This window comes from Fringilla coelebs (assembly GCF_963513975.1).
Source record: "Fringilla coelebs genome assembly, chromosome: 6".
NCBI classification, from domain to species: domain Eukaryota; kingdom Metazoa; phylum Chordata; class Aves; order Passeriformes; family Fringillidae; genus Fringilla; species Fringilla coelebs.
Window position 1 is genome coordinate 23,279,120 of NC_140034.1, and position 11,346 is coordinate 23,290,465.

At 54.9% G+C, this 11,346-nt stretch overlaps 1 protein-coding gene across 1 annotated transcript; it reads left to right on the forward strand.

Moving 5' to 3' along the window:
* The first annotated feature begins 2,715 nt into the window (after positions 1-2,715).
* On the forward strand, positions 2,716-11,314 carry RPS6KL1 (ribosomal protein S6 kinase like 1). Its single transcript, XM_084208285.1, has 10 exons — positions 2,716-2,969; positions 3,273-3,397; positions 4,237-4,329; positions 5,123-5,170; positions 5,906-6,038; positions 7,403-8,299; positions 9,128-9,217; positions 9,369-9,451; positions 9,737-9,832; positions 9,959-11,314. Exons 1-10 carry the CDS (start codon positions 2,732-2,734, stop codon positions 10,067-10,069), a joined length of 1,914 nt encoding a protein of 637 aa, XP_084064411.1. The 5' UTR covers positions 2,716-2,731; the 3' UTR covers positions 10,070-11,314.
* The last annotated feature ends 32 nt before the right edge of the window (positions 11,315-11,346 follow it).

The window sequence follows — 11,346 nt, forward strand, 5'->3', positions numbered from 1 at the left end:
GAAGTAACTGTAAAGGTGATGTGGGGGTTGGCTCAGAGATGTGGCATTGTAGCTGATGAAGCCCTGATGTTAAAGCTTCACTGGTTACCTCTGGTCTCCCTGAGCACAGGCTGCCATCAGAGCGCTGCCACCCAGCAGCATCTCCCAGCCATGCTTGTGCAGGTCTCCCACTTGTCTCCATGCAAATAAAAAACACTGAGGTCCTAAATTCTTGACTGCAACTTACAAGTCTTTTGCACCCTCACAAAATTTGGCATAATCCCGCCTGTTGAAGCCAATGGTGTTTGCAGTCTCAGCGTATTTTAAGCTTTTGCCAGCTCCCATGTGTCAATTTTTGCCCGTGAGAAAAAAGGCAGCCCTCACTCCTCTCCCTGTTTGTCTGTACTGGTTCTGCTTTGGCAGTTCCCAGTTCCCAACAAGGACCACAAGCTCTTCAACAGGTTAATCTAAAGTAATTCCCCAAATTTAAGGTACTCTGTCCAGCACTGGCATGCAAACCTGGAAGCCCAAAGGTAAAGGCAGTTGTGCCTGAGGGCTGGTACGAGTCTTCTTCCCTTGCGAGGCTTTTCCTCACAGGAGCATCCTGGAGGCACTTCCTGCTGATGCCTTTGGCTCACTCTCTTCTGGCCACTTCAGGGGTGTTCGATAAAGAGCTTAACCGAGTTTTGTACCCTCCTGGCAACTCCTCTCGCACATCTCCCTGCCACCATCACCTCAATATCCAAACCATTCTACAGATACATTGTGCTGGATTTTGTGGTTTTCCTGTGCTCTATCCTCTCCAGGCCCACACAGATCTGCTGAAGCCAGGCAGGTGGGTTGTGCCAGCAGCACCCCTGCTCTCATCCCTGGCTCTCCTTCACTTCTTGCCTGCTCAGACTTTTCACTTCAAGAGGGAGCCTCCAGTCTCTGGTGGGAATAAAAAGACCACAAAGACTTTTTGTGGTCCCCCACAAAAAGGGTATAAATATATACCCCACAAAGGGGTATAAATAGGCTGGGCAGAAAAAATTGGTCTCTGTTAGGCAGAGGCTGGAAAAGGAACCTGGAAGTGCTTTGAGAAGAAACAAAAGAACCAAGCACACTGACTGTGTTTGGGCAGTGAGTTGCCTTACAAAGCAGATGGCTTTGCATCCTCCTAGACCTGTATTCTGAGGAACAGTTAATACTTTCATAGAGCCAAAGAAATGGTCTTTGTAAGAGAGACAGTGTTCGGTTGCTGGATGCTGAGCTGAGCCGTGGGCACAGGCTTTCCTGTCCTGTTCTGTTGTTAACAGGCTGGGCTGTGCAGAGGAGCTGCTCAGGGCACCTGAGCCCAGGCAGATCCCTTGTAATTGTGCGCAGGGGATGAAGTAACCACAGGTCAGCCACAAATGGGTGCCCCTCTGCCAGTGCCACAGCAAGTACCCGGTCCAGCAGGGGCTGACACAGTGACTGACGAGGCTGGTGTGGCTGTGATGGTGCAGCACAGGGTGAGCTCCTGACAGATGAAAGCCCCCATGAAAACTCCCCCATTTCCTGTTGTAGTGGGACATGCACATAGGTTAGTAAGGGATGGACAAAGATGCAGAGGCCTCCTTCTTCCCAGACAATCTTAGCACAGTTTTTCCATGAGTATCCCTTAGCTTTCATTCCAGCCCTTCTCCCCTTGCAGGTCCCCTGATATGCCAGGGGTAAGGCAGTTATTTAATCTGTAACTAACCATCCCACAGACACAGCAAAGCAGTTGGCCAGTTGGTAGTAACCACTTGAGCACCCCTGGTTCAGCAAATCTCCTTTACTAAGAACTGCAGTGATCAAGCAGGCCCTGCAAGGCCTCCTGGCCTTCCAAGAAAAAGCCAGGCCAGGAGGCCAGGAGGCCAGGAATACGTTTCTAGGATAAACCAGAGTGATATTTTCACATACAAAGCATTTGTTAGCCACCAGCTGGGATCTCATTTACACTGTCACTTTGCTGCACCTTAATGCACTTGTGCTGATGTTCCCTGCGCTGTACATTTGGAATAAGTTGGTAAAACCCAAAGAGTCTGCAAGAGCTGGTAGAAGGGCCGGCTGAGAGCTCAGTGCCAGGGCCAACGGCGCCCACTTGAAAGAGGAAATCGGGAAGAGCCAGGGGTACCCTGGGCTGGCCGTGATGAAGTGGCAAGACACCCACCATCCTAACTGTGGCAGTGGGGAGCTGCTGCAATGGGTGCACCTGTCAGGCAATAACAAAGGCTAATTAAAACACAACTAATTACGCGTTATGGGAGGAAGGAAACACGGCTGCAAAGGGACAATTTAATGAACGGGAGCTTGGTTAATTAAGGGCAATTAAAGGTGAATAAGGATGATAATAAAGCAAGTGGAGCGGCGCTCACCGCGTTAACGGAGAGATGGGGCTCCTGCCTCGGGCGGGGGCGAGACCCCGGCGGGGGGACCCGGGAACGGGTCCCGCAGGGGGCGGCGATGATGATGATGATGATGATGATGATGATGATGATGATGATGATGATGATGATGATCTCATCCGCGGCCAATCAGCACCGCCCGCCCCTGCCGCGCCCCTGCCGCTCCGCCCGGCGGCTCCGGGGGATGCTGGCGGCGGCGCTGCCCGGGCGCGGCACCGCTGGGGCGGCGGGGGCGCGGCGCCGGGCGGGTAAGCGAAGGGGCCGGGCCGTGCGTCGCTCCCCGGCGGACCGCGCAGCTCCGCTCCCGGTGTCCCGGCGGCGCGGGGCGGCGGCGCGGGGCCATGAGTCGGGCGGAGGCCGAGCCCTGCTCCCGGGCGCTGGCGCAGGCCCGCGTCTACCTGGGGCAGCTGCGGGGCCGCGTCGTGCCCGCGGGGCCCGAGGGCGGCGGGCGCCGGGACTACCTGGTGGAGGCGGCGCGGCAGCTGCGGCTGGCGCTGGAGCGGGACGTCAGCGAGGACTACGAAGAGGCCTTCAACCACTACCAGAACGGCGTGGACGTGCTGCTCCGCGGCGTGCAGGGTGTGTGCGGCCTCCCGGGGGCAGCGGACCGGGGCATCCCTCCGGGCATACCGGCCGGGGGACCGGGGCATTCATACCGAGAGTCCCGTGAGGGGCCAAGGTATCCCTGCCGGGAGAATGGCAAGGGGACGGGAAAATCCCGCTAGGGAATGTGCTGAGGGCACCGGGGCATCTGTCCAGGGAGTGCATCCCTACCGAGAGAAGGGCGAGAGGGCTGGGGCATCCCCCAGGGGATTGGGGACTTCGGCCAGTCCTTCGGGGCCGAGCCAGGCCCCTCACACCCACCCTTTGCACCGACCGCAGTTGACCCCAACAAGGAGCGTCGGGAGGCCGTGAAGCGGAAGATCACCCAGTACCTGCGGCGCGCCGAGGAAATCTTCAATTGCCACCTGCAGCGGGCGGCGGGGGGTGGCAACACCGCTGCCACGGTGAGGGGCTGGCGTGGGGCCGCGTGGGTGGGATGGCAGCGGTTCTGTGACGCTGGGAAACGGCGGTGGAGGTGTGGACACGCAGATAAAGCAGCCCCAGTGGTCCTCCTTGTCTGCCTCTGCCAGATGCCACGCTAAGATGGTGTGGAGAAAACGGCAGGCACATCGAGCTGCCGAGTGTCCTGGCCTGCCAGTGGCTGCAAGGGAGCTGGCAGCTCTTCGCCCTGCCTGGATCAAGGAGCCGAGGTGGGCCCAGGCTGCCCAGGGTGCTTCCAGGACCCCACCCTCCAAAGTGTGTATGCTTAGCTTGCTGCCACCGTAGTGGGTATGGACATTTTTATGGAGACTGAAGCCTGCCGGGAGCCACCCTGTCAAATGTTAGAAATGTCCTCTTCCCATTTGTCATCGTTTCCATCTGTATGGAAACCAAAGACAGTGGCTGCTTTCTGCATTGTGGGAAGGAAGTGGTTAAAGAAGGGAGAGGGGAGTGAGGCAGGGCAAGGTCAGAGCCTAGTGGGAGGAATGCAGGGACAAAGACAACTACCTTCCACACAGATCCCCCTAATGCTGAAACAGTCCAGGTCTAGCTTCAAATTTTGGTGTGATTTTTACCTCTGCTCCAAGTGCAAGCTTTCCCTAGAAAATATAGAAATCCAGGGGTTGGCCAAGAAAATGGTCCAGCTGATATTAGAAATGAATCATGGCCACTGGAGTGTTTGCATGTTGACCAGCTGGGCAGTATTGCTGCCTGCTCTGGGAAATGCAGGTGCTTTTTTCACCCACTGTAATGAGCAACAGCATTTCTCTGTCCTACATCCTCTTCTCTTACCACCCTGCAGGGCTACAGCAGCCTGCGCTTCCGGCCCATCAGGACACTGAGCTCAGCAGTGGAGAACCTGAGACGGTGCAAGGTTGTGGGAGTGATTGATAAGGTAATGACCTGGAGATGGGGGGTGAGGCTGGGGCTGGACCAAAGGGAGCGCAAGCTGGAGGGTCCTAGCAGCTGGAATGGGGGTGCCAGCCCTCAGCACATCCATCAAGCAATGTTGGGGTATCCATCCATACCATTCCCACCCAGAAAAATTCATAGGAGAGGACTCAAGACCCCTTAAGGAATTAACTGGGAAATCTGTTAATGTTCCCACTATATTTGCTTACCAGATTCCCAAGATATTGACAGAAAGGTTTATGCACCTTGCTCTTTCCCACATATGGAATTGTGTTTGATGCCCAGGTGCCACAGTGGTGGACTCTTGTGGATAATCTAGGCTTCAGCAAAAGCTGAACTGTCTGGATGAATAAACTATTTGGAAGTTCATTATCTTGGAGTGAGGATGCCAGGCTTACTGTATCCACACACACACGGCACATTGCTCTCCACTGCTGTTCACACATCTCAGTTTGTCAGGACTGATGTGATCCTCCTGTCCTGCAAAGGCCCAGTTTGAGCCCAAAAAGAGCACTGTGAAATTCTTCAGTGGGAAGGAAGTAAAACTGGCATGGGAGTCACCTCTTGGTTTAATTCATTTCCTGCTTCTTGGCTGCATGGCTATCTCCTTGCCAATAACCTGTGTTTTGCCTTTCAAAAATAGGGGTCTGAGCCTCACAAAACTCTTCCAGCTGGGTGGGAGTTTGTTACAGTCCCAGAGTTGAGACCCTTGGGTCATTCCTATGGGCTGTGTGTTGGGTCACCATTTCTGACCAGTTCTGTGTATACTGTCCCAGGTGCAGATTGTCCAGGATCCAGCCACTGGTGAGACCTTTATACTCAAGGTGGGTGTTTTCAGTTTCATCTGCCTGCTTCTCCCTCTCAGGCTGGGGCCACCTTGTCCAAGCTGATGGCTGGGGCAGGTGAGAGCATAACAAATAGCAGCTCTCAGAGGCTGGACGAAGTTCATGGTTCAAAAATCTTTTTTTGGCTGCCTCAGCCATCCTCTGTGATCAGAAGGGAAGTGGTTCTCCTTGGTCATCCGTTTCTCTGACTTTTAACACTTCAAGCCTTTGTCAGCTGAGTCAACCCCTGAAATAGGTTGTGAGGGGTGCTCAGTACAAGTTCTAAAGTATTTTCCAGTGTCCTTGTAACTAACAATGAAGTACTTCATTAACTAGACAAGGAGGATCTGGCATGAGAGGGAGAAGCATCATTTCCAGGGGAGGAGGAGAAAGGGTTGGGATGGCAGGTTCCTCCATGAAGGGAGCAGGGTGGTTGCAGGGGAGTCAGTGCTCTGGAGCAGCTGTGCCCTGTGGGTCCCACTGTGCTGATGGGGAGTGCCCTACCTTGGCAGAGCTTTGCAGAGTGCTACTTTATCATAGCTGGGTGCTGGGGACTGACAGAGCCGTACGAGCCCCAGGCAGATGCGGGAGCTCCATCATGGGTGACCTCAGAGCAGCCATGGGGCTTGGCAGAAGGCACACTCCCTTCTGCCTGGCCTCCAGCCCTGCCAGGTGCTAGGTTGCACAGAGTCCAAGTCCCTGCCATGCTGTACCCATCTACCTGTCCCTCCTCAGAGCCTCCCCAAATCCCACGTTGAGACCCGTGAGCGACAGACCATCATCCCTCATGGGGTCCCCTTCATGGTCAAGCTGCTGTGCTACTATGTGAGTGAGGACTCCATCTTCCTCCATCTGGAGCACGTGCAGGGTGAGTGAGGACAGCCTTGCCTTCCATCTGTGAAGCATCCTGGTTTATCTCAAACTGTCCTTTCTGTAAAGCCCAAAGTATGTTTCTCCTCCTGTTTTGGGACTGTTTTTTTTTAGTGATAATGTAAGCTGTCTTCTTCATAGAAGGGTGGTGGGTACCAGAGCTTGGAGACTTAGTGAACAGAGGAGTTCAGCTGTGAATTGCAGAGGTTTGATAAGAACTGGCTGGGGATGTGACCTAGAAATGGGCCTATGGAGACCTGCAAGGAGAAAGAAGTTGTGTGTGTCTGTGTGTGTGTGTGTGTTTTATATGGAAACCAGCCTCAGTCTTTAGAGAGGTGACACACTGCGCCTCATGGGAGGGAGCAGTCATGCCTTTGGGTAATGAAGTTGATGTGATTCAGCATCTTGGAAAGAAAAATCTCTTCATTTTACTGGCATTGTCTGACCATAACAGGAAGGTGATGGAGAAAGAAAGCGAAGTGAGGTGATAGTTCACCGGAATGTTGTAGAACAAAACCATCTTCTGACAAGACCTTTATAAAACTTTTTTTTTTTGGTTACAAAAGGTCACACTGGATTTTGAGATCATACCAAAGAGAGGAAATGGAAAATTAGGGCGTAAGGGGCAGTGAGCATACTGGGGTTTGGTTACATCAAGGAGGCATACTTGAGGTTGTCCCAGATCCTGGTGAAGAAGTATGACAAGGTGGAAGCTTGTCCATGGAGCTTATTTACTCTGCTGGTTGAATGGATGTGTAGGGAGCAGCAGCTGGAGTCCAGTAATGACAAATGGAGGCTGATGTGGAGAACAGGCTCAACTCCTTGAGCGTTGCTACAGGGTGAGTTTACAGAAAGAAGCCGGCACTGAATGTAGTGAGGCTGGGAAGTCCTGGCAACATGCTGTGGGCTCCAGGGTTTGCTGCTCTGGCTGCTTGCTGACCCATGGCCTCATGCCATGCTATGGGAGCTCTCTGGCATTTCTGTCACACAGGAGGGAAAGGCTTTCAGGGGGAAGTAGGGATAGCAGTGGGATCAGGACCATTTGTGAATATGTGGCTTGTCTGTGACGTGGAAGTGGCAGAGGCGGCATCAAAGAGACTGTGTAGAATGGGGAGAGAGCTGCTAAAGGAGGAGGGAATGGGACTTAGGTGTGCCAGGTCCAAGGGAAGCTGTGGCATTAGGCATGGTGTGCTTGTAGGGTGGGGGTGCATTCTGCATGGACTTGAGCTTTGCTGCTGGCGAGATTAATGGTGCTCCATCATGATCCCACTATGTGGGCCTTGGCCTGAATGGGCCGTGTCAACAGTGGGGGAACCAGGGACAATTTCTGCCTCATCACTTGTTCTCCTTTCTGCTTTGCAGGGGGGACACTGTGGTCTCACCTCCGCTCCAAGTACGGTGTCCAGCAGGACTGTGCCAATTCAAACACCATTCAAGCCCCCCAGCACCATGGCACAGAGGATGGTGTGGGAAACTCCCAGAGTGGCAGCCAAGTATCCATCCTCCCTGTTTGGACAGGCAGTGGCCTCCCAGGCTCTGTGAATTACCAAGTATTGGGAAACACTGATGCCTCACTCCCTCAGGAGCAGTCCCCTGACCCCACAGACTCTGGCTCAGGGAGCCACTCCCAGCTTCTCCTGGCTCCTGCTGGTGGCACTGGGACTGCATCTGGAGGACAGGATCTGAGTGTGACACAGACTGTGTCTGGGGTTGTGGACCATTTTCCAGCAGCATCAGCCAAATGCCCTGGCCAGGGCCTGGTTGTCTACCCATGGAATGATCTAACCAGCGGCACAGGCTGCATATCTGAGAGAACAGCCTCCCAGCGAGGCCCCAGGCTTCCCCAGGGGCTTGTCCCTCTACCAAAGACTGTGAGAGGGGGCCAGCCAGGGGCAGGACAACTGCCAACTCAGAAAGTGTCTGAGGCCTCCCAGGCTCAGCCCCTCCTGACCCTGGGTGAGAGGCAGCCTCCTGCAGGAGTTGCCCTGTCCAACTCTGGCAAACCCAGTGTGCCTGACCCAGCTGTGTGGGAGCCCTCTTGGGGGGCAAGCCTGACCTGTGGCTGGCTCAGCAAACAGCCACCATCCGGACAGTGCAGGGCTTTGGCTTCCCACGGGCACATCCGGAGAGCGTGGGCTGTGAAGGAAGAGCAGGTGCAGCTGTGGGCAGCAGAAATCCTCCTGGCCTTAGAGGGACTTCACCAACAGGGTATATTGTGCCGGGACCTCAACCCCAGGAACCTGCTGCTTGATACAGCTGGTAGGTAATGCCCCATGCTGGTGCCCCAAGGAGGAGGAAATTGGTCTTCCAGCTGGGAGACTGCTGCTTGCCCCATTTCAGATGTGGACTTTGTGTTTGCTTTGGAGGAGGGTGGGACTCTGGGAAGGTTTGGTATTTCTGAAATTGGAAGTGTGAGCTCACTTAGATTTTCCAAGTAATTATTATAAGAGATGGCTCTGCAGCAGAAGAGTCAAGGGCCATAGCCACAGAAATGCATTGCCCCTACTCCCACGTGGGGGTTGGCTGCCTGGGAAATCCCAGCCTGGGGAAGCTGAGACCAGCTGAACTGTGCCTGAGGTTAGTGGGACTAGTGGGTTAGTTTTCCCCTGCTTATAGTAACTGCCTGCTGGGGATGTTCTGGAGCTGTCCCATCCCTCTGAGCCATGGGTCTTGTTGTTAGTGAAAGTCCCTGTCAGCTGGCAACATCTGGGACAAATTGGAAAGCTACAAATTGCTTAAGAAAAGAAAAATGCAGAGAGTTTTGCAAGGAGAAAGCTAACCTTTCCCCCCCCGCCCCCTTCCCCTTCAAAGCCTACTTCTTTCCTCACCACAGCCTGCACCAAGATCTGTGAGCTTGGAGCCTGCCTAAGCAGTCTCAGCTGTTGGGCACCTCGGGCAAGCACTGGGAGGCCAGTGGAGGGGTGTGTGGTGCCAGGGGATGCTCAGTTCCTGTGTGCTCAGGGCATGACAAGGGCCCCACTGCCCTGGCTGCTCCCAGTGGCAGGGATGTGGCTTGGCTTTGTGCTATGACCAGAGTCCCCAGTCTTTCCTAACCTCCCTGCTTTTGACTCTGGTGCTGCTCTGCAGGTCATGTCCGTCTCACCTTCTTTGGCCAGTGGACAGAGGTGGAGCCCCAGTACTGCAGCCAGGCACGGGAAGAGCTGTACAGCGCTCCAGGTAAGGGATGTGTCCCCTGGCTTCTCCAGCTCGCTGCACAGTGGCTCCAATTAGACAGAGGGAGCTTCTGCAGGCAGTGAGATGTGCCCAGCACAGTGTGGTCACTCATGCTCCCTGCCTCCAGCTCTAAACCCTCTGTTTCTTTCTGCAGAAGTGGGGGGCATCATGGAGCCCACTGAAGCAGCTGACTGCTGGAGCTTTGGCTCTCTCTTGTATGAGTTGCTGACAGGAGTGGTAAGAGGCTAAGGAGCTGTGCAAAGAGGACAGGGGAGGAGGAGGCTTAAGGGCTGCCTGCTGTGTAGGGCTGGGAGGGTGCCTTGCCCTGCTGGCCCCTCAGTTCTTGGCCAGGGTTCCTTCAGACATGTGATTCCCAGTGCCTGTGCATGGTGTGTGGGTGTTAAGGGCCCTGGCTTTTAAATGCTGCTGTGTTGGGCTGGGGTTGTGTGGCAATGAAGATTCAACAGGGTGCTCCAACCCTCCTTGGTGCCTCTGCTTACCATCACCCTCTGCCTCCTGCAGCCACTCTCCCAAAACCATCCATCAGGGATTCAGCCTCACACCCAGCTGCATCTGCCAGAGGGCCTCAGCCTGGCTGCTACATCGCTGCTGACTGAGGTGAGGGGCTCAGGTGCATGGGAGGGAGAATGGCACTAGAGGTTGGGGAAAGGCAGGGTCCAGCCTGGGTACCATTTCCAGTGTCCCCATCTCCCCATCCTCCTGTCCCATTGCTTTTCTCTGCAGCTCCTGCAGTACAATCCCAAACGACGCTTGGGCTCTGGAGGAGGTGGCATAACAAAGTTGAAGTCTCACTCCTTCTTCAGCACAGTCCCGTGGAACAAGCTGGTGGGCTAGGCAGGCTGTCCTTCCCCCAGGGAGCTGGGCCCTGGGCTGCTTCCCTGGCACTTGTGACTGCAAGTGGCACTGGCAGCAGTGCCTGCTGGGGAAGGCTTGCCTCAAGGGCTGCCCTGAGCTGGGGCACACATGAGGTTCTGAAGCCTTACATGTCCTTCTGTCTCTGCTTCTGTTCGTGTCCATCTCCAAAGAGGAGGTGTCAGGCTGGGCCTGTCTTCTCCAGGTCCTCCCTGAGGGAAAAGGAACCTGGGTGCACACCTCCAGGAAATGGTGGTGTTCCCCTTCTTGGGGCATTTCTTCCTCAGCTCAGCACCCTGCCTTGGAACTCCTTCCCTGTGTTTTTTATCTCTGCTGCTACCACAGTGACCCCCTCCCCGCTCTGTTACTTTTTGTGGCTTTCAAATGCAGCCCCTCTGGGCCCTGCTGGCTGGAGCCCAAGCCTGTGGTCTCTGCCCCTCCCTGACTGCATGTGTGTGTGTGGGTCATCCCTGCTGCAGGGGTGACACAAGGAGCCCTCTGCTCTTCTCCCATGGCCCTCTGAAAAAAATAAACTACTCACTATCACTTAGAGAATTGTCCTTTTGTTTCTGAGCTGCATCAGCCAGGTGTAGGCCAAGCCTGCTGAGTGACAGAGAGCCCCAGATCTGTTTCTGAAACCTGCCTGGGAGCCCCTGGGTTGGTGTCACCCCCAGCCATCAACACTCTGCAGCCAAACCCCAAAAGGTGGCAGTGAGTGCCTGGCCTTCTGTCCTTATACTGCTGCCTGCCTCACAGCGTCTCAGGTCTGCACAGCTGTATGGCTCAGACATGGGAGAAATGCTCGGGTTCTCTTCCAGCCCTAGGTGTTGAGGCTCCAGCCTTCCATGCTGGGTGCTCCTTTCACCTGGCAGGACAGCAGCCCTGCCAACCGTGCTTTGAGCACCCTCATCCCTGGTGGACCACACAGAGAGGGTTTAAAGGGGGGAACTCTGAGAGCCAGCACACAGGGAAGGAGGCCAAATGTACATAGATTCTGGATTAAATAAAAAGCACAAACACGTGTCTGCTGACAGCGCAAGTTGGAGGCTGCTGTGCTCAGTGGTGCAAGTAAAAGCCACAGGCTGAAGGCTGAGCTGGCAATGGCAGCGGTGCAGTTCTGGCCCTCCTCTCCCAGCACCCTTCACACTGCTCACTTATCTCCCATAGTGAGGAATGACTGGTACCAGCAACAGGTCTCTGTGGCTAGCTGGTTCTAGCTCCTGCTTGCCCGCAGCAGCAAAGACACTCCCCCAGGCAGC

Coding starts and splice junctions, on each gene's coding strand:
- RPS6KL1 (XM_084208285.1), top strand. CDS start 2,732: ATGAGTCGGGCGGAGGCCGAGCCCTGCTCCCGGGCGCTGGCGCAGGCC. Junction 3,398..4,236: donor GTGGCAACACCGCTGCCACG/GTGAGGGGCTGG, acceptor ACCACCCTGCAG/GGCTACAGCAGCCTGCGCTT. Junction 8,300..9,127: donor CCTGCTGCTTGATACAGCTG/GTAGGTAATGCC, acceptor GCTGCTCTGCAG/GTCATGTCCGTCTCACCTTC.